Below are 25,071 nucleotides of genomic sequence, written 5' to 3'. Positions count from 1 at the left end.
ATACTATACTTTTCCTCCTAAATGTCCTTTCAATACCAGTATTTAAAGTAAAGGAAGGTCTGAGTGCAAAGGAATGATGTGAATTCCTGCATGGGAGAAGCTTTGAAGATATCAACAACATCCAAGCCCTTAAGGACTGAGTTTTGCAGTAAGAGACTGGTCCAAAGACTCAATGCTCAGAATTGTTTGTATCTCAAAAATCATGGAGAATGTTGTGAGAATGTTCAGATTTCAGTAATGCTGTTCCCTCCTTAGGGAGTAATAAAGACATGATGCTACTGGCATTTAGTTGGAACATTTTTTTCTATTAGATTGGAGACTTTTGTCCTCCCAAAGAGAATTACAGAATTTGGAGCTACTCAGCAGTTTCTCTACTTCTCCTCTTCAGTGGTGTGGGAGTGTTTTCTTCTCCCTTTTGTCCTCCTGAGAACAAGTGGGCAGGAGGATATTCAGCCCATGGACGTAAAGGCACCTGTTGCTTCTCCCAGCACTGCTGCTAAGCCCATTTTTTTTTTACACAAATTTATCCTTTAAGTCTGATTTTTACACAGACTTTACTCTTTGTCCGATTACCCTGTGGGTTCACGGGCTGTACACTCAGTGATGGGAGGAAGAAGCAAAAATCACAAATATTTGTCTTTTGCTAGATCATTATATATGAAAAGCTCGAGGAAGTGCTAATCTTTATTAATTCTGGGAACCAAATGGATACACAGGCAGAGGTGTGTGCATTTCCAAATGTCAGGACTAAATTTTCAGATCAACTCTAAATTTAGATACAGACTTTATATTCACAAATTGCTACAAGGAGTGGAAACTTGATGTGTTTGAGTCCCATATTCCTTGGTTTCAGCTCTGTAGGCATCTCCATTTCCCTCCCAATGCTCATGTTTGGTCTTTCCCTTAAAAAACCCCATCCAACTGTGTTCCATGCACTGTATTTCCATTTGAACCGTGTTGCTGGAGCAGCACATCCCGTGAACTTGGCTTCAAAATGACCTTTCTGGGTTTGCTCCAGTAATGCACGTTTTTGATGGGCCATCTCTGGTAGGTTGTGCATTGCCAGGGTTTCCTCTGCTGCTGGAAAGAGTGTGGTTAATTTGAGAGAGTCTCTTTCTCCTTGTTACTCCCAGATAATTGAATTGGTTGCAGTTAGGCAGCTGAAATTCCTGATCCATGATTTATTTACACAATACTCAGAGCTCTTAAAGGATTTTAAGTGTGCCACACAATAGGAGAAATTGAGAAATCAATTTTGTAGAGACAGATCCTCTGATGCCTTTTGTGAGGTGGAACTGATGATATGGTGCATTTTTATTTCTCTTTATTGCAGATGAATATCACTGATTGCCCATCAGAGTCGAGTATTGGAGTGGAATGGTCAGAAAAGGAGAGGAAAGGAGGGAGGCAGAGAGAATTTAACAAAATTGGGGTTTATGGTCGGTTCATGGAAAAAAGCAACAACACCCAAACAAACCAGAAAACAAAAAGCATCAAAGGAGAAAAGGGGCTAAAATCAGAAAGAGTGACTGAACACTCATGAATGCATGGAGAGGGTGCTGCTAGTGGGAATTTGGATGAGAAGCAGATCAGGATCAGGATGGGATTTGGGAATAAATAATGTTTACTGTTGGGCAAGTAATAGGTGTATATATATATGTATATTTTTTTTTTCCAAAGAAAGTTGTATTTGAATATCACACACCCAGAATAAATTCTTTTTTCAAATTTCAAGCCCTAATCCCTTGAGAAATTATACTTGTTAGCAAGAATTGTGTTTGAGAAGCCATTCAGAACTAAAATGGAAAGATCATATTCTGAATTTATACAGCTTTTATCTGGTCTTCATGCTGATTTTTTTCCCTTAGTTTTTAGTTTTTAAGTGTTCTTTCTAAAGGAGGAGTCTGCAATGGTACAGTCTGGTATTTCTTTACTGTTACTGGAGTCAGCATCTGCAGTTTCTCAGGAGCAAACTGCCTGTAGCCAAGTATTGACATTTCATCTTGTATTAAATGCTGAGATCTCCTTAGTGTCACTTTTATTATGCTAAGGGAATTTGGAAAGGACCTGAAAAGGTAATGCAATGTATATGAGCCTTTCTTACAAAGTATGATTTGTTAATTTAGTTATGGAAAACACTGATTATAAATATTTCAAAAATTAATGTTACAGTTTGGAAAAAGTTTGAGGGCAAAATCTTGCCTTGCTCTCTGAAACACAGAAAGCAGGATTTGTGGTGATGGGACACTGCAAGAAAAAATAATATAGTAATAACAGAATCCTCTCATTCTTCCTGTAGCAAGATACACACAGGGATAAACTCGGAGTTATTGCCAGTAAAATTGCATGGGAATAAAGAAACAAAGAATAAAGAAACACATCTACCAAGCAAAACAGATGATATAAGAATTAAACCCAGGAGCTTCTGACCTGAACAGTTTCCAAGTTTGTAAAGTTTATGAAACCAAAAATTTAGATATATAAAAGTATTTTGCAACAGAGAGGAGGAAAGTATATGAACATCTATTGATTGTTTACTCAATTACAATATATCACTATAAATTTGACTACTAAGTCATGCATTGTGTATATTGTTCTTGTGGTCGTTTCTTTGTTGATTATTTCTAATGTTGCTGTGCAACAGTTTTTTAAAGGTTTTTTAAAAGAAAATGGGTCTTTTAAAGCTTTTCATATCTTGAAGGATGTTTTCTTAAAAAAAGTCTAATTAGCAGAGTTGCTAATATTAAATTAAGCTGATGTTTTATGTTCTTCTGTGGAATGTTTATTTTTGTTTACGTAGAGGATTTAATGACTGAATCTCTGCAGGTGGATTCTTATATCCTTGAGTTATAGTTCCCTTAATATGCCCTTGGTCTAAGACAACTTCTTGAGCTAAAATAGTGGGTTCTGCTACACAGAACTTTGAACATTTTGGGGGGGCAAAGCTCCTTGACTCTGGTAGTCAGTCAATCCCACTTACTAGAGACAAAGTGTAAAGAAAGGACTGAGCACCATCCAGCACAAGAAATCCCCTTCACTCTGCTCCTTCCCCATTCATTTCTCTATTTCCTGTGTCATTGGCTGTTTTGGGGAGATCAGTTCTCAGTCAGTAATGTTCCAGCTTCTGCACAAGTACCAATAAGCTGTAGGATTAGCTGGAACTTCTCTTTAGATTTTACTCTTTACTTCAGGGTAGGAAGTGCTGTAGTGGTAGTTCAGTAGAAATACATGATCTGAGTTGTAGATTGTAATTGAATTGGCAATTAAAAATGAGTATGGAAAGGTATTGCTGTTCAGAGTCTCTCCTGAGGAACTGACAGTTGTCAGTTAGCTGGGAAACTTCAGTGCCCAACAGTTTGCTTTTTGTTAGTGGCATCCTGTTACTCAAACAGCAGTTTTTCTCTAATTTTGTTCTAATTCTGTTAGGAAAGTGAATATGGGAAGGATTTCCATGAACAAACTGGAGAGAAAAAAAAAATGGTACCAACTCTATGAAGAAAAGAGTCTGAGGGAAAAATGCATGAGAAACCAAACCAGTAATTTTTTATAGTTTATCTGTAAAATATTTCTTGTAGGTGTTATTGATGTTGGCTGCTGTTGGATAAGAGTCACCTGGAACTTACATGCAGAAACACTTCTGTTTCCTTTTCTTCATCAGTAGAAGGAAGGATCAGTGAAATAGTTAAAAATTTATCAAGCCAAAGCCATCATAGTAATAATAAATAATGTATCCATATTTTTATTGTTGAATTTCCAGAATGGACCTCAGCTTAGAAACAAGAATCTCCCCCCTTTCCACAGGTTTTCTGAATCCAGATGTGTTCAGCTATCAATAGGCTTCTTCTCCTGCCTGTCTGCTCTGACAGTCCAGTGTGCTCCATTCTTCCTTCCTTTTCTTTTTTATGGATCATCCAGAGGCAGAATGATATTTGTAGTGACACTCTGCCATCTCGTTTTTAGTCTGCAGGGATGCAGTTTGGAGAAGTCTAATAAATTCCATTGGTATTTCTAAAGATGAGGAGAATCTGCAGCTCAGACTGTGATTTGTGTAGGTTTGACAAGGAGTGAGGATACAACATTATTTAAATTGGGGACTGTAGCACTTGGGCTGCTCTTCTCTGCAGGTGCTGTGGGAGAGTGGTAAAATACTTTAAACTGGAGCTTTATAGGTTTATGAAAGTGTAGGAATTTTTTTTTGCTATCATACAGATAGAAAATCAATCTTTCATATTGGATGTGGAGTCCTTTCTGAGGTACATGTGCGTAGGGGGCTTTAAAGGAGATTGAATTTGGTTGTTTTTTTTCCCCCTCTGTTCATATTATATAAATCCTAGGCATTAAGACTCTCTCTAATCACCCAAAGGCTTCTGAAAAAATTATTTCCTTCAGTCATGCTTTCTCAACACACCCATCTCCAGTCCTGATGCTTTATCTTTGTGTGTACATTTGTAGACCGCTGCAGAATATTACGGCCAGAAAAAGAATATGGATTTGGGTGTTCTGCAGTTCTCAGAGATACTCAAAATCTCTTGTGTCCTCAGTGTTAAATGTCCCCAGTTAGACCTTACATTTTTTGTGAGAAGGGATGTCCTACTGCTGTCAGATTAATAGAAGACCATTAGGTTTTCTTTTTCACGTTCTTTAATGTGGGGTGTGGGGGACACACAGTGTCATCATCAGGACTTCTTTCAGAAATTCCTCTCTACAACAGGGACCAAGATGATGATGGTGCCCTCAAACTCTCCTGCTCGTTAATGGCACGTAATGGTTGTATTTTTCAGCTTTTTTTCTGGAGGTTTTTCACTTGGTATAGGACGTTAAGGGTTTTGAATCTGGAATGATAATGCTCTGTGACCTTTCAAACTAACATTTATGATGTGTTTACCTGTCATTTTGTGGGTCTGGGCCTAATAAAGGAGCTTTGTGCTGTGGTGCTGTGGAGAATGAACCATGGATCCATAGCACAGTAGCTTTTCCAAGCAGGATATTGTGAGTATTACAGCAATAATGCAGAACATGCATAGAGCTTTCACAATTTCCCAATTGGAATTGAAGCCCATTCTCACATTGCCATGGAAGTAGTGTCAGATCCCTGTACTTATGGAGCCTGGCTCTGATTTGTATTAAATGGTCCAGCTGGTTAATTAGGATGAAGTATGTTTTGAATGGGTTTGTGCTTTTTTAATAATAATGGCCAGTCTTCGCGAACGAAGATTTGGGGAAAGGTCTTTTACCTTTCCAGCCTGCGCAATGGATTTTTTAGGTGAGACACAGCCTGCGCTGAACTGAGCCCACCCTTTAATCCTAAGGTTCATCTGCCGGGGCCAAGCAAGCTTGGACAATGGCAGTGAGGTCCTCAGGACGTAGGTTTGTTTAGAGTGACCTTCTCATAGATGGATGGCCTTACAGGGCTAACGGGCTCCATCTGCCCGGGGAACTGGCTGGATTCGAACCTGGGTTGCAGAGGTGAGAGTCCTGCATGCTAACCACTAGGCCACCAGGGGTCCCTGTGCTTTTTTATTTTATTATTATGTGCTTTTTTATTTTCATGTTTAATATTGATTAGCTCTCCTGACATAACATAAACTTGAATTCATTAACTGCAGTTAGGAATTGACATAAACACAGTGGACGAGTATGTCCGGTGTGCCCAGTGAAGGTTTTTATTTGTATTGTAAGGTGACTCTCATGAATTTTAATGAAACTAAATTAGGAATTGGAGTTAGCCCACTTAAAAGCAGGCTGGAAATAGCAGACCATGCAGCAAAATGTCACACTTCTGAATTTGGTATTCTTTAAATCACTGGATTGTGGTCATTTAAGGAATTGATTCTGTCTGTGTTTCTTTTCCCTCAGCCAGACTCAGAGACAGAATGGGTATCAAACATAAATGTTTTTTTGTAAGTTAGAAAATCCTTAGATTGTTCCTTAGAGCTTATGGAAAAAAACTTAACAGGTTTCATAAATTGTTTTGTAAATCTTCTGTAGAAAGGGAGAGTACTTTTACTTGTCTGAGGATTGATGGCATCTGATAAATAGAATTGCTTTCCTGGATAAGTTGTTGGTGTGAGGTTTGGTTTTTGTTTTTTTTTTTGCTTTTTTTAAAATAAATATGCTAAAAGCCAATTAAAGAGGAGATTAGAGTTGTTTGTAAATGTTTTGAAGGAAACATCTGTCCTTGTGGACACAGGCTCCAGCATAGTATGTCATGTCCATGTTAGGATGGAGGGCTGACACTGCCTCTGTCCTTGCTCTGAGACGTGACAGCAGCAGCTGCCCGAGGACCAGAATGAAAACTGAGAAAAAAAAATCCAATGAGACTTCCCAAATCCTCACTTGCATCCAGCAAATTGTATTTCAGGAACATAAGGAAAGAAGAGGTGGTGTATAAATTCTTTGGAGGGATCAGAGGTTTGTTCTGATCTTGAACACTGATGATAACGTGGGGAATGGTATCAGAAGCTTCCCGTAAGCTGTTCATCGAGGAAAAAGACAGGAAACCCAAAATTTCCTCACAGAAGTAAGGGCTCAGTGCTGCTGAGAGTAATGAGTGCCAGAGAATTATTTTCATTTTTAATATTTGCAATCCAGCCATTCCCTATAAAATGAACACAAAGGAAGACAAGGTGTGTGCACGAGATCCCGACAACAGTGTTGTTCTAATCTGTTCATTAATGGTGATGAGCCTACTTTTGCAGGCACTTGTTGAGAGACCAGATGCTTTTAGCTTTGTATAATCTTTATCTGCCCAAAAGCTTTGGAGCTTTTCCATTTGATTATGCAGGTAATGAAGTGGTGAATATTTTTCTAGGATATGAAGGAGCGTAGCATTTAATAAACCCTAAACTCTTCTGAGCAAGAATAAGCTCTTTTTTTGATGTTAAATGTGGTATGGAGACGAATTACATAAAGGGAACTCCAGCTGACTTTGTGCTGTACTCTCTAGTTTTTAAAAGGATTAGGCAAAAAAAGCAACTCTTTGCCTAAGCTGCAGTTATTTGTTAGATTGTGTTTTTTTCCAGAGATAATAGAACGGGTGGGTTAGGAAAGCAAATTCGCAAATCACTTCTGTGGTCTAATTTAATTGAACTTGTGAAATGCACAGTAGTGAAAAATAGCTAACAAGTAATTTACTTTTATTTCTCCAGACACTGGAAGCCATTTTGAACTTTAAGTACTCAGGTGGACCAGGACATGTGGAAGGGTATTACAGGAACCTCTCACTGGGCCTTCACGTAGAAGTAGAGCCATCAGTGTTCTTCACCCGTGTCAGCACCCTGCCAGCAACAAGGTAAGCCTGGTCTTGACTCTTGAATATTTGACTCATTGTCTCTGCTACGTTTGCTATAACTTAAAGACCATGCTGGAAACTTTCAGTATCATCAGCAACATGTAGATAAAGAATTATGTGAACAAATTTTCGAAATTCCTCCTCTAGGAGTTTAACCTCCTTTAACTGCAGACTATGATTAAAGCAATCCATGTGCATTCAACAACTTCTGAGGTTCAAGCATTTTTTCATGATGATTTCTTTTAGCAGGGTCAGGATATCTCATGTCTATTGTAAAATTTGATGACTTCTTTCTTGGCAGTTGTGGTGTGTTGGGTGGTACAGTTTTGTGTTTGTATAGCAGAATCTTACCCAAAATTCATGTGTAAATGATCGTGTTTGAATGTGAAAAAAAAATTGTGATGTCTCTGGTACTTGCTTTCTCTTGGAAGTCACAGAGTAGTTTCACGTCATAGTGAGTTTTAAAAATTGTGGCAACCACATGATGGTGGTCAAATGCCATGATCACAAAAATCTGTTTGCCTAAAATGCATCAGCCACTGGGTGCACTCAGTTTTAATAATTTGCAGGATTATTATTAAAAAAAACCCAACCTCTGTGCATAGTGGGAGCAAGAATTTTGTTTGATTTAAATTCTGAGATTGTTTCAGTGAAATTATGTACTGCAACACTAATAATGATAGTTGAGAGAGAACTTGCTTGATCCAGGAGTTTCCTGCTGGGCCTAGAACCTTTTATGACAGACTTCAGAAATCCAAAAATAGGCAGGAAGGGAATATCAGGGAGAATATTAAATTTTCAAAGGAAAGAAGTGAATTACCAGTATCATACCATGGCAAAAATGACCAAGGATGGATGGAGAGCTACAGAGCCTGCAAAACATGAAGTGTTTCTTTTGTTCCTGTGAGCAGAAGAAGTAAAGCCTCAAGGAAAGTTTGGGGCTTGAACATGAAGAAAAGTGGACAAGTTGGAGAAAGTCTGGAGCAAGAAAAGTAATAAAATGTGACTTATGCTAAATCATATGTTTGAAGAAGCTTTTGGTCTTGCTGAAGGAAAGATGACTGACAAGGGAATGGAATTTTTAATCCTGGCACTGCCAAGAGGGGTCGGATTCTGTATTTCACAGCAGATGTACAGCAAATAACAACCTTTGCAAACAGCAAGGGAATTTAAGGTTAGGCAAAGATGATGAAACACTGAAATAGTTTTTGTAAAAAATGTTTTAAAGTGAGACGAAGATTTATTTTTAATGACAAGATTGTCTCCATTTCTTATAAAAACCACCTAAAACCATGTCACTTTATTGGTAAGAAAGTTTGTCAAGCATTTTGCTGCTTGAAAGTGTAAGATAGGAGACATGGTTTTATTCTTTTATGAACTGCTCTAGAAAAGCAAATTTAATGCCGCTTGCAAAGTCAGAACATGGTATCTGGAACAACTGTTTGCAAAATTCCGGGACCCTTATTAATGATGTTCAGAGTTTCATCCCTGCAATGGGACATTCTTAGGCCTTTGTAAGGTTGTCAAGGTTCAGTAAGTGATCTTTCTTTAACAACCTGGAAAAACCACAGCATCTGTTTTCAACAGTTTTGAAGAAGAGTCTTTACACAGGTTAAAATAATCAGTTTGCATTTATTATTTGAATGCCCACTCCCCTCCATTCAGTGTAAAAAAAGTCCTTTATACTCTCATTATGTGTATTTTTAATGGGCAGTGCAACTGCTCTTTGGTTCACTGCAATTACTTCCACATAGTCACAGGTTACCTTGGGTGTGAAACCGCAAACCTTCCACAAAAGCTTCAAATCCAACCTGATGCCTTTATTTGACTCTCTCTTGCTGGGGAGTTGCCCTTTTGTGCTTGGCTTCCCCAGCTGTGTTTTGTGTAGGACAAATCCTATCCCTGCCTTGTCAATCTGTTCTCGGGAATTTACGATGTGAGGAAAGTATTTAATCCTGAGATCTTTAAAAATAGATGGAGGTGCTAATTCAAAGGGAGAGTTTCTGTGTTCAGCAGGGAGCAGTTTCACACGTCCTGTGGCAGCTGGTGCTATATATAGTGGCTCCAATTCAGCCAAGTGCTTCAGCTCATATTGTGTGTGTTCACTTCATTCTTTGCCTGTTCATCACAGTGATCAGCATTAAAGGCAGTGGAAACTGTCAGTGATTTGCTGATTGGAGATGTAGTTAAAGATGTGACTGCTTTTAAGGGTGCCTAAAAGCTTTACTGAGTTGGAGAAAGATACTGCAATATTTACACTTCTCTCAGAAATGTTTTCTTGCCAGACCTGTCAAAAGGCTATTGATTTTAATTTTTTTTATGACATTAGATTTATGTTGTCTGCTAAGTCATGAATGCATTTTGGTGTTAAGTTCTTCTTATCTCTTGCTGCTTGTTCCATGTTATTATCTTTAGTGATCTGTAACACCCTTCCTTTAGTCTTGTGCATGCCTGTGTAGATTCTCCATCAGAAGAAGTCATGTGGCACTCAGTATTATAGTTTGAAGTGAAAAATAGCAGAAATATGTCATCTCCCAATCTGCTCAGGATAACTGTTATCATTAAATGAAACAAAGTTTGGTTTTTGACTGTTGATCATCTCTGCCAATACCTGACACTCAATGACAGCAAATTATAAGTGAAATTTTTTAGTTGCTCTGTTAAAAACTCAAATCTGATTTCCTTTTGATTTACAGCTGAGACTTTGTTGCTTAAATTCTGTCTGAGGCACTGGGCTATGTTTGTTGAGTCATTACAAGAAATTGTATTTTATAATTTACCTCCTCAGCCATCATTTCAGAATGAAAGTTATCATTGCTTTCATTATCTGCATTAATTTTTTTCCCTTTCTTTTTCATTTTTGCCATTTTTATTTTACATTTTTAGCTCCACAAAAATAAGGAACATTTGCTTGCTAGCTCCTGGGCTTAAAAAGTCAAAGCCAACTAAAAAAACTTTGAGCATTGATTTTTCCCTTAGGCCTTTACTGAAAAAAAAAAACCCAGGAAAAATGTTAATGAAAACACTCTTCCCCCCATTGTAGCATGAAGATTATGGTTTATGTAAAAGCCTTCCAAACTTAATTGGTGTTTCTTTATTTAGCTGCTTGAGTGCATCAACCTGTGCTCGCTCAGCTGCCTCCATCCAAGGGGACTGGCAGAACAGCCTCGTGCTGGGAAATGGTGTCCCTTTGACCATGGAACTCATATTCATTGATTCTGTTTTTTCCTGCTTGCAGGGGTGATTGTCCCACAAGGCATCATCAAGAATGGGAGTGTTTGAGGCAGCCCTGGAACAGGGTATAAGAGATAATAAGTTAATGTTGAAAGTTCTGTCCCACAGCTCAATGAAATCTTGAAGGGCTTCAGGGATCTACTTGTTTAAGCCTTTGTTTGCCATAAATCAGAGATAAATCTGTGAAGTAAAATTGTGTTAATTGTCTTCTGTAATTGGCCATGCCATGTTAATTGATTTAGCCTCAAACCTACTGGTGTGATTCCAGGCCTCAAAACAGTGCAGTTACCAACAGATCTGATGATCCCAGACTGCCAGTGGAGGAGTGATGCAGATGGTTCTGTTGACAGTTTTGTGTGATACACAAAATACACCTGTTTTTTCTCTCAAAGGTGTTATCTGCCAGTTTTGGTGGGCACTGAATGTCCTTCCTTACTGCCTTTATCAAAAAGCATGGAAAAATGCCAGAAAAAATACTGCACATCTGGTAGGAATTCAGGTGAGGTGTGCTCTGCACACTGAGGGACCTGCTGGTCTCCTTGTGCCCCTGGCCATTGTCCCATCAGCACAAAAGTACCTTAAATAAGAACCTACAAAGGTCAGAAAATTTTAGTCTTGCTTATTACAATGACAGTGAAATAGTCTGAATTTGTAGATTAATCAATCCTCAGTGCAACAGCAATGCTGCCTTCACTTTGAGCAAAGTTGGGAAGCCAGATATGGAAGAATATTCTTACCTGTAAAACCTACAAGTTCAGGATGATGAACAAGGAAATTTTTAATTTTTTTTTTGAGGGAGAAGACTTTCCTTCCTGTCCTCAAACTCCCATACAGCTGATGAGGCAACTGCTGCAGATCTCTTCTGGCAGGGGCTGAGGCTTAGACTCTGTTCTCGTATCTCAGTCAGAAAAAAAAAAAGGAATTATAGCAGGTCTGAAACTGTTAAATTCAAAGAGTCAGAACCTAACTGTAGGTTCAAGTTAATTTTCCTTTGTACCATTAGTGTATATCATTAAATGAAATGTTTTGGTTTTGTTGAGAAGGCATCAGTTCATGACAGAGTCTGCAGCGATCTGAGGTTTTGCGTTGTTTTGGATTTAAAGTCAGGATCCAGATTTTCCAATGGGGTTCCACTGGTGGTTTGGAGAAAGAACAGTCTTGGCTATGGTGAGGGTTCTCAAGAGATCTTCAGTTTGGTGGGTAGAACTTTGGGGCTCAATGAAATCAGACATAATTTTCAGATTCTCCATTCCAGTGTCCAAGGTTTCCCATCTTTTCCCTACAATAAATTGCAACACATCCTCTTCAGCAGGTCACGTTGGGTCAGAAATCCTGTTCATTATATATTTACAAATCATACAAGGGAAAGAGTAAACAGGACTTTTCTTTGCCTGGACTCTAACAGACCTTTTCATTACATGCTAAAAAGTTCTGTAGCATTTTCTGAAACCCTTCTTAGTTTTATAGAGCCAGATTTTTAAATTACATGTTCACATTTGTTACAGTATTTCTCAGTATTTTGATGTTCAAATGTCACAGAACTTTGCAGGGTGGAGAAAAACCTCTTTTGTTTGAGTGCTTTAAGAGCAATCTGTTTAGTGTGGAGGAATACTAAGATATGACCTGTTTGAAGTAATCAGATATTGCTATATGGATAAAATAATTAGTATTAAATTCACTGTTTTGTTAGTGAAAAATAATGATAATAAAAGCCAGTCAGAATGGGAACCGGGCAAATTTAGCTCAATAAAACAAATAAATATCTCGTTTTGTGCAATTATACTGATAAATCATTAGAAAAATCTGACAAGCAATGGATTTAATAAATATACTTCAATGTTCTCAGAACTGGATGTCATTCTAAAATATATTCCTTATTTATACACACATTATTGAGTTCAGTATAGATTCTACTGAGTGGTAACTCCTCATATGTGGGAGGTTACACCCAACAGTTAAATCATCCTGGTAACCTTAACCTCTGCTGATGGTGTAACATTGCAGTGGGTTCATGGAAGGGCAGCAAAAAGTAGCTTAGAGATTGAGAGAATTGATTTTTGAGATCAAAATGTTAAATATGTATGGTTTGGCACACGAAGATGTGAGAACATAAATCTGCAAATATTTATAGATGTGCTGGGAATGTTTAGCATAATTGAAAAGGTTTGCAACTGGGAGAAGTCAGATGAGGACACTTCTTGGAATATGTGAAAAGACCTTTTGCCAGTAAGATGGATAATTTGACTTAATCATCTAAAGTTAGTCTTGAAAACTTCATTTTTAGATAGTTTAATGAAAATTAAATTAGAGAGACCCTATTGAAGATGCAAGAGCACCAACAAAGATGCTCCGGATCATTGTTCTGCTGTGTTACTCTTTGTGTTAGTCAGTGGATTTTGGAGAATAGGGTTGTCACAGGCACAGCAATGCCTGCCATCAGTGCCAAAGCTGCTCTTCCCTTCCTGATGTCCCATTTTTAGAAGGGATGGCTGTTCAAAGAAAACAGAAGAGAAGCGAAATATAAAGAGTGAATGTGAAAATACTCCATGATTTCAGTTGATGGGGAAATGAGAGGAGTCAGGATGCAGAAAACTTGCCAACCCCCTCAAGGACTTCTTGTTTAAAGTATCTTCAAAACTAAGCTGGAGACAGACCTACAGTGAGATTGTTCACTGGGGTGAGCCCTCCTTGCAGCACGGCAGCTGCACTGGGGTTTAGTGCTGTGTTAAATGTTACTGAAGAATATCCTCTGCTGTCACTTCGAGTAATCTCAGTACCCCTGAAAGAAATTTCTAGATCACAGGGTAACTGTCACTTGCCTGAAGTTCCCATGGCCCCAATTTTGTGACTGTTTTTGGAACCATAAGTGGCATTGTAAGATTTTAAAAACATGGCACAATTCAGTGTGTCTGACTTTTGTTTGCATTATACCCTGAGTTCTGCAGTAGACAGAAATTAATTTATACAATAGATATTTAAGACACTGTTAACTCAACTTTCAATAAAAACAATAAGATTTCTTGAATTTTATTGTTTGATATCAGTATTGGCTTAAATTTGCACGTTATTCTGAGATGTTCAAATGATAAATCAATCAACTGAAAATGTTACTTGTAATTGTAGTTTTTTCATTTACAACCTACTGTGTAGAGTTTTGTGTCACTTTTAAAAGAAAATCTTGAACATGAAATTTAGGAAAGATTTCTCAAAAGCAAACATCATGAACTAATAAAGAAGATCACAGAAATGGAAAATGTTTGGATGCTGTGATTTTTAGTATTCTTCCCTTTAGGCTCTGTTTGTTTGATCCAACATTATTTCCTTTTCATTAGCAGTTGACATGGTAGATGGAAAAAAGAGTAAAACCCTTTCAAGAACTTTTGGGTTTGATATTATTGTCTATATATGGTCCAACTGATGCTTTAATTCATCTTCATTTAATTTAGACTTTTACCATAATGCAATAGTTTGTATATCATTCTGTTCAGAAAGGACAGATGTTGTGTTTATGGGGTCTGCTTTATTTTTCTGAATAGTTTTATATTTCATTTCATAGAGAGATATAAAATATAATTTATATGATCACTTCAACTGGGTGGGTGAGAAAGTTTGGGGGGTGTACGATGAGGTGATGGGAAGGTGGATGTATGGGAGATGAGATTTTTGTGGTGCCATGGTGTATTTTTGTCCTGCGTCTTCCAGATTAGTCCATGAAGAGTGGATTATTTGGGTTTTGCAGAAACAGGAAACTCTGTACTAATTCATATTTTTCTCTGAAATGCTTCTGAGCCCATAAGTTTATGAAATAAAACTAGATGATGGTTTAATATGTGTGTGTTCATGTGTGTATGATACCATGATAAACCACAAAACCAACCTACCCAAACACAATTTATTTATTTTAGATGTGTTCAACCCAAACTTTAAAAAGGAGCTAAAATGACCCCAAACCTCTACAAGAAACTGGGAAGCCACTGATGACCCTTCACATTGTGTGAAATGTTGAAGGTGGAGTTCTGTCCCTTCCCTGGGATGAGTGGTAACTAACATCTACTTAACTAGACTTAGCAGACACAAAATCTACCCTCCCCAACCAACTAAATATTCAGTGTGAACTATGAGTTTGGAAAAGGGGGGAGAAATTGTGTATATGCGGACCAGTCTTTCCCAGTTCCAGAAATCTGTGATTTATGCCTGGCATTTCTCAGCCCAAAAGGTCAGTAGGCCATTATGGTACATAATTTAATCAACTTTAGATCCATTTATTATTTTGAGTGTTTTAAGGTGGTTTTTTTTTTAAGCTTACACACTTTGAATAAAAACTTTATTTATGTAGTGTTGAACTAATGGTTTAAGATTCACTCAATTACCTTAAAATCCTTGAAACAATAGGATGTTAGAAATTCTCTGATAAAGAGCCTAGTTGGAGCAACAGATTGATGGCTGGACTTAAATGTAGTAGTTCAGCAAAATCTCCTTGGAGTTCCTTTATCACACTTGCATGAATGTGATTTGCCTCTCAAATCTCATTTACTGACACTGAGATGGGTTCTTTAATTCCTGTCTCACAAAGGAACAAATGGCCTTCTCTAAGTTCCCATGTAGGGAAAACTGATATGAATTATTTGGCTTTCTTGTTAATTCTCTGTTTCCCTGGAACTTTCCTATCTGAGCATCAGTTCTACGCAGTCCTACTGATTGTAACATGTTAAAGAAAAAATAAAAAAAATGCAAATTTTCAGATCTTCAGCAAATTGCTCTTTAACAACTTGAGTGTTTCTTTTTTTTTCCTTTTAACTTTAATTTGATGTTACCTCTAATTTTCCAGAGCTTGTGCTTTCTTGGTATCCTTACTTGGATGCAGTTTCCAGTATTTGAAGCTTACTGTTTTAATTCAAATATTTTTCTAATCTTTAATTGTTTTTGACTTTCATTGTTCCAGTAGTCTCTTTGGCTGTCCTGTATTAACTCTGAAGACCTAATGCTCCCTTTTTACAGTCTTAATGTTACCTTCAATCTTTTTATACTAATATCTTATTCTTCCAAGTTTTCAAAGTACTGTAATAATTCTGTAACTTCAATTTTTACTTTTTTTACTGAAAGATTTCCCTGGAGAATTAACTTAAAATTGACAAGGAAAGAATTATTTCTCCTACACGTCTATTTTGTGTAGTGTTTGAAGAGGAGGAAATAAATGTCATAATGATGAATAATTTTCAAGGGTTCATATTTGGGAATTTTTAATATTAGTGTTGGTGTTTAGTCCTGAAGGGCAGCTTGTGTAGGTCCTTTGTGGCATGAATTGTTTTATTGGCAAAACTTTGGTTCTGCTGCCAAGAGATATTGCAGGAGGCTTGAACGTTTTTTCAGACAGTTGCTTGGATTTGCTGTGGCATAAATAACAAATTCTCTCCATATTTAATTTTGTAAACATTATCTACACTAGACGTCTCTTTCAGATCATCACGTTGTATCTACTGGAGGGGCAGAGGTTGTCTGTGACTTTGCAGGTCTCGTCCCACTCTCCCAGTGATGAGATAGAAGCTGATAAAAGCTTTATTCCCCCTTTCTTTTTCATTCCTTTCTACCGACAGGATTGCTGCTGACTTGAGTCCTGCCCTTCCAGTTATTTCTTTCTTGTGAGTTGGTAAGGAAGGGAGTTTCTAACAAGAGCCATGACTCCTTATTTGTTCTAAATTCTTGAGTTCTGGCATGTTTGCTTCAGGCACTCAGCCACCTTCCCGCATTCTTCTCTATGTTCAGTAGTCACTGGGGCTTTACACAAAGTGTGAAAACTCTTAAAATATGTATTAAAAAAGCCTCCACCCCTGCTTTTGTTTTTTATTTTTGCTGAAAGACATGGAACTATCCCCCAGCAATGCTTGCTTGTCATGTGGTTATCTTTTTTGTGACCTGAACCTCAACCTCCTGTGCTTGTCCTGGGAGTGTTCCCGTCTCAAGAGTTGGCAACACGTTCCCTCCTGTATGAGCTCGGAAAAGGGCACCTCTTGATTTTCAAAGAGAGTCGTATAATGAACCAGAGAACCTCTTTCCAAAGTGGAAGAACAGTCCTTAAACTCTTGGACCTCCTGAGTTTTATTGCCTTTGGAATGGACATTTCAGTCCAGCTGTAAATTATTGTGCAATAGGATAAATTCTCTTGGTTGCCCCAGACAGACAACTGGAGCTTGAACATCAAATTGTTTGAAGGATGGCTCTGACAACTCTCACCTCACCAACATACTCCTCTTTCTTCCCTTTTGGGGATATTTCTATGTTGTTAAGCAGCTTTTTAGGGAGCTTTGAATTTCAGAGTAGACTGGTAAGGCACAATTGAAACTGTATGATTGTATTTGGCATTTTAGTATCTGGTTCTAATAATTTTCTGGTTGTTTTCCATGTATATTGTATTAGAATCACTCGATGCTGCCCTTTCTGCTTAGTTTCACAGGGAGGAAAAAGTTATAAATTAGAATAATTTGTTTAGAATATTAGTTAGAATAAAATATTAATTAAAGAATATTAAAATGTAATTTAATTTTATTAATCATAAAATAAATGAGCACATTGTTAGTGATAATTAATATTAATTTAGTAAATAAGAACATTAATTATTATACATTATACATGATATTACTTGGAATTAAAATGTTTATTAGAATAAACCTTTGCAGTAAAGTTTCCACTCTGTACCTTTGTTAGTGTTATTTTCTAAGGTTACCAGAAATGAAGTTGGTGTATTTATACCAAATGCTTCTGGGGAAATTTGGATTTGAAGGATAGTAACTGACAAATAAAAGGTTTTCTGTGAGAGGTGCCTGTGTTTGTCTGTCTTATAGAGGAGAGAGAGTTGGCTTCTCTCTGTCAGAGTGGTTGTTGTGGTGGTTAAATGCTCTAATTGCTGCTTGCTCTGGTCTGTGGACAAGCCAGTGATTGTAGTAAATGGAATTGCACCTTGCAGTTTAAGTTTTTGCTCGTAAATTTGTTTCTTAAAGAGATGATGCCAAGGTGATTTGAAATAATAAGCCTTTTTTATGTGAATGCTCAAAGAGCTGAAACATTCTCTGGCTTTTTCCACAGAAGTGAATCTGAAAGCTCCAGCGTGAGAAAACATATGTATACAGGTGATCGAATGCTGTGGGGCTTGATATTTTGCAGGTCATAATTGTCATGGAACTTCTCTTTAGGATATACCCTTCTGCTTAGTTTTAGTAAAAAAAAAAAAAATCCAGCTATTAAAAGAGATTTTTTTTTTCAATTAAAACCATAAGATACTCTTAAAATCAGAGTAGGATATAAAACCTGTATGGAAATGTGTGGGGTTTTTTTAATCTATGTTTATATTTGTTCATAGATATGAATTCTGATATAATAACTCACTGCTGTGTTATTGAATTTGTGCTGTTCTTTTTTCCCCTATCTGGACAGCACCAGGCAGTGCCACCTACTCCTTGATGTCTTCAATTCCACAGAGCATGAGTTGACCATCAGTGCTAAGAATAATGAAGATTTAATCCTGCACACTGGGGAGTGTCAGCGGTGAGTGTTCTCAGCACTAAAAGGGCCCTGGGTTTAACCCTGTTATTTGTTTATACACCATTGATGACATTTGGGGCCTGTTTTTCTTTCTAAACATTTCACACATGTCAAAGAGTATGAGTTTTGCTTTCCTTAAGGTGGATCACTAAGTTTTAGCAATATTTCAAGTGAATTTATTTTAGCTCTGAATCTGGTGGTACTGAAAATAACAAAATATGAACTAGTTGGCACTGAGGTGTAGAGCTCATTGAACTTGCTTTTGTACAATGTTTTAATATAATTTTCCTGTGCTCTCACTGTAGTTCTGGTGTTAAAACCTGATCTCACTAGTTCGTTATCCTTTCCCAGTTTTAAATTTTCTTTCTGTGGTTTCCCAGCCCTTTCATCACCTTTCCTACAAAGAAAACTGCAGGAAGGAAAAATAAAATTGAAGAAAAAGCAATCCCAATCTCTGTGGGAAAATATATTTCAGATTAAGTAGGCTGTTGTGAGTATTGATTCTTACAACCCCACTACAGTGATGTAAAGCTCATTTTGTAGCTAACTACGACCATTATTTGCCATAATATATCTGCCCAGGATTCCTGCTGCTGACTCTACCCTACATTGCTTGGTTTATCTTCTTCAGATGATCATTACATCTAGACACCATTTTCATCTTAAAAAAGATGAAAATGTGGAAAAGGGAATATTTATTTTTGGTCCTGGGCTCCCTGCACCATTGTCTTCTTTTGGATAGTTGTGCTGCACTCTGAGGTCATGGAATTGATAAACTTCATTAAATGGAGATACTTTCATGTCTGCAAATCTCAGTGTGAATATTGAATTCAGAGTAAAACCACATCAATTGCAAGGAATGCAGTTGTCAAAAAGAAGTATAGAATAGGTAACAATAGAAGTAAATTGGGAATGATTTTTACCTTGGTGACTGCCAAAGCTCAACAAAGAGGAAATACATTGACTCAAACCCAGGTTGAATTTTCTCAATTTTACTTTACCAAGGAATGGAGAGAAATATCAGTAACAGACAGTGCTTGTTACTTTTATTTGGAAAGAATTGGCTTTTTTCTTTTTTAAAAAGCAGTCTAGTCACCAAAATGTTCTGGTTCTTGTCTGTATTGTTTTGTAATTTTGTTTTAATGCCTCTTGCTTTTTTCTATTATTTTTGTAGTTGATAAACTCCTTGAAATTTTTCATTCTGAGTTTTTGGAAGAACATGTAACAAATAGAAATAAAGTTAAAAATAAGGTTATAAAATTCCTTTGCATCCCCTTGATTGAATTACTTTTATTTTTCTATGGACTTAATAATTTGAGCTTAAATATCCTTAAATCATTATGTAGTAAAAGATACAAACTCTTTCAGTAAGTCTTTTGAAACAATAATTTATTAAGGTAGATTGGGTATTTGTTGCAAGTATTTAAACCTTTTAAGGATGGGTTTTTATTCTTATTGCAAAATATTTTTTTCCTATTGGTTAGAAATTGCACTGAGTTTTCTGTTGGTTCGAAATTCATTTATTTTCTATTTCTTGAACAATGATTGCTTCTATTTGTAACAGTATGTCTATAGCTCACATGTTGTTCAGAGTTTAAATTTTTATTCTGGTGGATCTACTACAGAAAAGAAGGTGTAACATACACTGGGCCTTAAAATTAGCTTCCTCCTCCTAAAAAAAGCCTTTTGTTACTCTTACAAAAAAGAAAAAGAGAAAAAAGAGAGAAACTTTTTCCATTTTCACCACTTTTTAAGCCATGGTTCTAGATCTTTGATTTTTAACATAGGAAAATCATTGTCAGGAATTTGCATTTGAACCAAGGTTTTAAATCCAAATATACAGTGTTTTTCATCCCACTCTTACATTCTCCTTTTATAAATTTTTTTTCTCTGGACATTGATTTCTGTTAATATCTGATTAATGTTTAAAGAGAGGCTTTTCCGTCACCTTCATTTTCCCCCGCCTCCCCTGCCCTGTACCTTTTTGATTCCATCCTCATTTTCAATGTTTTCCTCAATCCATATCTATTTAAATTATAACTTTTTTGCCAGCTTTGGCCAATTTCACTTTTATTTTGTAATTTACTCTCCCCCCATTCATCTCCATCATTGTGAAATCTCCCCTTCTGACAAATTGTAGGGAGCAGGAAATTGTTTTCTTCGTTCCTGTTGTTATTGCCGGTGACTGAAAGTGTTTTCTACCCACAGACCTCCAGAGAAGGATAATGGTGCATCCTGCTCCCTCTCCCCTCTTTGCTTCCCACTTTGGATGCTTAGAAAGTCCGTGCAGGGAAGTCCCTGGGATCCATCTTGTAGTATCCATATTACTTGGTGCATTCCAACCCCCTCCTGTTCTCTAGCTTGTGTTTAAGTAAAATGGATAAAATATGTAGAATACTACATAATCTTTTGATTTCAAGGTCTGAAGTGGAGTTTGCTTCAACCAACTTAGAGACAGGGCAGTAACAGCTGCCTACAGGAGAAAAAATTGTTTTATACTAGTAAGGAAAAGTGACATCCTTTAGGGCATTAAAAGACCATTTGGAAAATAGATGGCTTTTTCTGCAGTAAGATTATTCTACTGACTAGTGAAAACTATCATTTTAGCTTTCAGAAAAGCTTAAGCTTACAGTTTGCTGTATTTTTTAAGCCAGTAATTGGGAATATTTACTGTGTGCATTGTAACTGTTCTTGGAGATATATATATATAAGCAGTGTTTCCGAGAAGAGATGCTCTTTTCTCTCTATTTTAGGATAGAGAAACATATTTTGCTCCCTGTCATTTTATAGTAAGAAAGATAATTTGGGCTCAGTGATTATTTTGTTCACTCATTTTTCTGTCTTTCATCGTTGCGTGTTCTGCAGACACACAAACGAAAGGATCAGCCTTTCATTTTTTTTTCTCTGTATCCCAAGATGTTAATTAGAGATCTTCATATTCCCCTCCCTGGTTTCCACATGAAATGAAATGTTCCTTTTTATCCCATTGTGAGACAATTAGTAACATGCTCTACTTTGAGGTTTTTTGTTCTCACAGGTTTGTGGTCAGGAGGGGAGAGAACCATGACTCAGTTAAGGAGAGAAGGAGAAGACAGGAATTTGTCCTCCTTCACCTGTGAGGTTGTATATTGCAGAAAAGAGAGGAGAAAGAGTTTTGAAAGGTCATTTGTTGAACTCCTGAAAATAAATTTAAGGTTCATCACAAAGCTAGATTCAAAATTGAATTATTTTTTGCTGCTTTACATCCTCAGGAGTTTCTTCAGTATCCACAGGGAAATACACTGGAGAATTGGTATCCTGACAAAAATCTGTCAGACAAGTTGCTCTGTGGAAGTTCTGGGGGCAGTGAGTGATGCTGAGGTATTGGCAAGGTCTTCAGTTAACTTAAAATATGTTTGTTACACCACACTGGGGTGTCAACGTGTTTTACTAATCTGTCCAGTTGAACATGCTACGTGTGATGATGAGGGAAGCAAGTTCCCTCGTGTGCTCTTGGAAAGTTCAGCCTTCAGAGGTTTTTCTAGACTAGCTGAGCCTCCTGTCTGCAAAGCTGTCTTGGGATATTCAGCTGCACTGCTAAAGGAGTTTCACAACAAGATAGAAATGTTTTGAATGTAATCAGAGGTGAATCTGAGCTTGTTTATCCCAGTGATTTGGTAATCAACAGGTTGTTCTGACATGGAAAAATAGAGCAGACAGCTCTTGGAGGGGAATTGTATTTTGCATGAGAACAAAAAAGTGTTGCCACTAGCACTGATTTGAAGTTATTGAAAACCATAGGTACAGTAATTATTGTGTTTCTTACTTGATTATCAAACCATTAAAATTAAATTTCATGACAACCCTCATTTATGCGTAAATCACTTCATAATTTATGGTAATAGATGTTATCTCATTATGTGCCCCAGGATATCTCATTTTGTACAACACACCCCGCCTTGCCTTTCCATTTCTGTTCCGTGCACGGTGTGTCTGGCACTTGGGGATGGGGAACATCAGCATTCATGGGAGATGGATCGTGGGGATGGGCAGAGTAGATCAATCCTCTCCTCTGTCCTTGTGCTACAACACAAATGAATTGCTAAAGTCTTCCGTGTGTGTGGGACCCCACAGTTGGCTGTGGATTTAGACATTAGAAATTTCAGACTGTTTTGGCCTTAGCATGAGGACCAGAGAGATTAAAGCTTGGGACTGCCCAGGAGCAGGACTGGAGGGAGGAGTTAGGAAATGGAGAGCAAACAGGACCCGAGTCGAATGGTGTCGGTCTTGGAGGAGCCAGGAAGGATTTGAAGCATCTTCCCCACAGAGGGGATATCTTCTCCACTAGATGCTGAGAATGGAATCTAAAACTTTTGGAGTGATTTATTCCTTGAAAACAGTAATTAGCCCTGAAGTTTCCAGACAGGTGTATTGCTGGAACGGGCCATGGTAAATGAGGAAATAGTTTTATGGGTAGTTCAAATGGCAGAGGCTTTTGTGCAAAGTGTACAAGTTCTGAGAAGTGCTGGGTGTCCTGTGGGAATGCTGATGTGAAAGAAGGTGATGGAATTTTGGCTTTTTAATTTTTTTAATTGGCAGTTGCCTAATTAAAAATAAGCTAGAGAAATACTGCAGGAGCAAAGTCAACACTCAAGTTCAGAACTGCCAAACTTCCTTCTGGGTCAGCAGTTCCTGCTTTTTAGCAGGGTTAGAGGGTTAAATGAATGAGTTTGCTTACACATGTCCTCTACAGTAAGTTTTGTTGCTTTTTTTCTTTATAGTCAGCAGAATCGTAGGCACTTTTCTGAGTTTTGCTAAGTGAACTTTTGTGTGTATTGACTTAACCTGTTTTTAATTTTTTTTTGTTACATTCTAATGAGACAAGAATAATTAAAGAAACAAATTCTTATTTTAGTTTTTATACATCTCATCACATTGTATGGTGTTTCTTTCATCCATGAAAAGCAAAGAATTTGTTAAAAGTCCTTTGTGTGCATACTATTAATGAGTGCCATTTCTGCTGCTTAATTATTTGATGTAAATGCGTTTGATTAATTGAGCTGTGAAGTCTGTGATGTCTTATACTGCAATTTCTGCAGTGTTAGCAACGCACATTCAGACTGAAAACATTTCAAAATAAGTCCTTTTTCAAAGGGAACGAGAATTCAAAATTCTGCCCCTTTTTGAACCAAAAGTTCCCTTAATAAATTTATAGTCCATGTATAAGTAAATTGTGATTGTTATTTCTCACTGCTGCCAAGTCGGTGTTTAATTTGTGTGTCTGTTTACGACAGGGCATGTTGTCTGTATGGGAGATTAATGATTTTTTCCATACATTGCTGTTACAGTTTATGTTTTAAGGACAAATCTGCTATGATTAAGGCTTTGCATGCTGTCATCGAGAGAAAATAAAGTTTCACAGCAGTTGCCCTGAATCTTCATGTTAAATCTGTGGCCAGCTGGATATTTCTGAAATACCTTCAAGTCAAATTAATAAATGTCAAATGTTGTTTTAATTAAAACATCAAAATTACCTTCTGTTGTCAGAGTAATTGGTTTTAGATTGTCTTTTATTTGGCATTTTTAAAATACACATTTAATTTTTTTAAGGCTTGCCTTTTTCAACCAATAGCCAAATCAATCTTTAAATATAATACATAATTTTGAGTGAATAATTAGTTACTTTCAACAAAAAAATTGGAAAGGAAATGTGTGTTGGGGTAGGGAAGGATGATATATCTAGCACTGGTCAGATCCGTAGTGTGATCCAGCTCTAATGTTCATTTTTATTTCAAAGCACTTCACAAAAATTGGAGATGTTATGGGAGGAATCTGCAAAAACTATAGGCTGGCAAAATAACAAAGAGAATAATACAAAAAAATAAAGAGCAATAGAAGAAATAATGAAGAGAAATTTCAGGTTTGGAAGTCATTTGTTTTGTAATTAAGGCAGTTGAGGAATTCCTTCACTGAAAAGGTCACGTGTCCCGTGAAAACCAGACATTGGCTTGATAAGCACAGTACGATTTAAGGGGATTATTAATGCATTGTATGTGAAGGGGGGATGCAGAAGGGCTCTCTTGTAAAGGTTAAGGAAGCTGAACATAGAAAGAAAAAATGAACTTTGAGCTGTCTATGAATAGGTCTAGGAATGAAGAGATTTTTCAGGCCTCAGGCATCATCAGTCTGTCTCCCTCAGGGAGAAGTGGAGACAAACCCCCTGGCTGCTCCGAAGGTGCCCTCAGTGGGACTGCTTTCCAACAGAAACACCTTTTCCAGTGTTCTGTCTCTGTAATGGACAATGAAAACATTGTAGGTTTTACAGGAACAAAATATGTCCCTGTTCCTCTCTCTGTCCCCAATGCAATGTCATCCTTTTCTTCTGGATATATAGTTATGGTGTGTTTCCATAGGGAATGTGCAAGATAATCCCTTTCCTATGATTTGCTTTTGAATTTAGCATTTCTGTTTCCCTCAAGAACACACATATTTGAGCACAGAGAAACCTCCCTTCTCCAGCTGCTGGATTGGAGACCTTCCCTTTGGGTTGACTTCCTCAAACTTGTCTGTATTAGGTGTTTGTTCTCTCCCCTTCCCTCCCTTCCCACGGTTTGACTGGAAAGACTCTATTTCTAGGATGCTACACTGGGTAGGCAACTGTTTTGGTGTTATATGACTTTCTGTAAGATTCCTCCTCTCTTCCCAGTTCTTCAATTGACTTTTACCCAAGCGGGGGTGACCGTCTCTCTGGATCTAGCCTGCATGGCAATTTTTTTGACCTCTTTGAACATTGTCTTGACCTCAGGAGACCCAATTTGCACTATTTGTAATATTTTGTGTTTGCAGCCAGGGAGACGGGAGGTTTGTGAGCGCAGGGCAAGTTTGTCTCTGACAGGTTTTATTAAATTTAATGGGGTACAGCATAAACATGGCTGCATAGGTTGGCCCTTATACAGAATATCACACAGATGTGAGTTTGCTGTCCTAGTTTAAAATGAACTATAAATCACTCAAAATCTAAACCAGTCCTC

General features: G+C 37.3%; 1 protein-coding gene across 10 annotated transcripts in view; it reads left to right on the top strand.

Annotated features, from left to right (window-relative positions):
* The window catches only part of TRAPPC9 (trafficking protein particle complex 9), a 459,142-nt gene that overhangs the window by 139,700 nt on the left and 294,371 nt on the right, over nt 1-25,071 (top strand). For 9 of the 10 annotated variants that reach the window (XM_027684410.1, XM_027684408.1, XM_027684411.1 and 6 more), the window contains 2 exons: nt 7,149-7,291; nt 17,954-18,064. In XM_027684410.1, coding sequence (XP_027540211.1) covers nt 7,149-7,291; nt 17,954-18,064 — 254 coding nt within the window. Of the gene's footprint in view, nt 1-7,148; nt 7,292-17,953; nt 18,065-21,098; nt 21,993-25,071 lie in introns of those variants that run through there. The other variant, XM_027684418.1, reaches the window with a different exon arrangement.

Source organism: Neopelma chrysocephalum, unplaced genomic scaffold (assembly GCF_003984885.1).
Source record: "Neopelma chrysocephalum unplaced genomic scaffold, ASM398488v2 Primary Assembly neopelma1_66, whole genome shotgun sequence".
Classification (NCBI taxonomy): Eukaryota; Metazoa; Chordata; class Aves; order Passeriformes; family Pipridae; genus Neopelma; species Neopelma chrysocephalum.
This window is presented reverse-complemented; position numbering and strand designations above follow the sequence as displayed.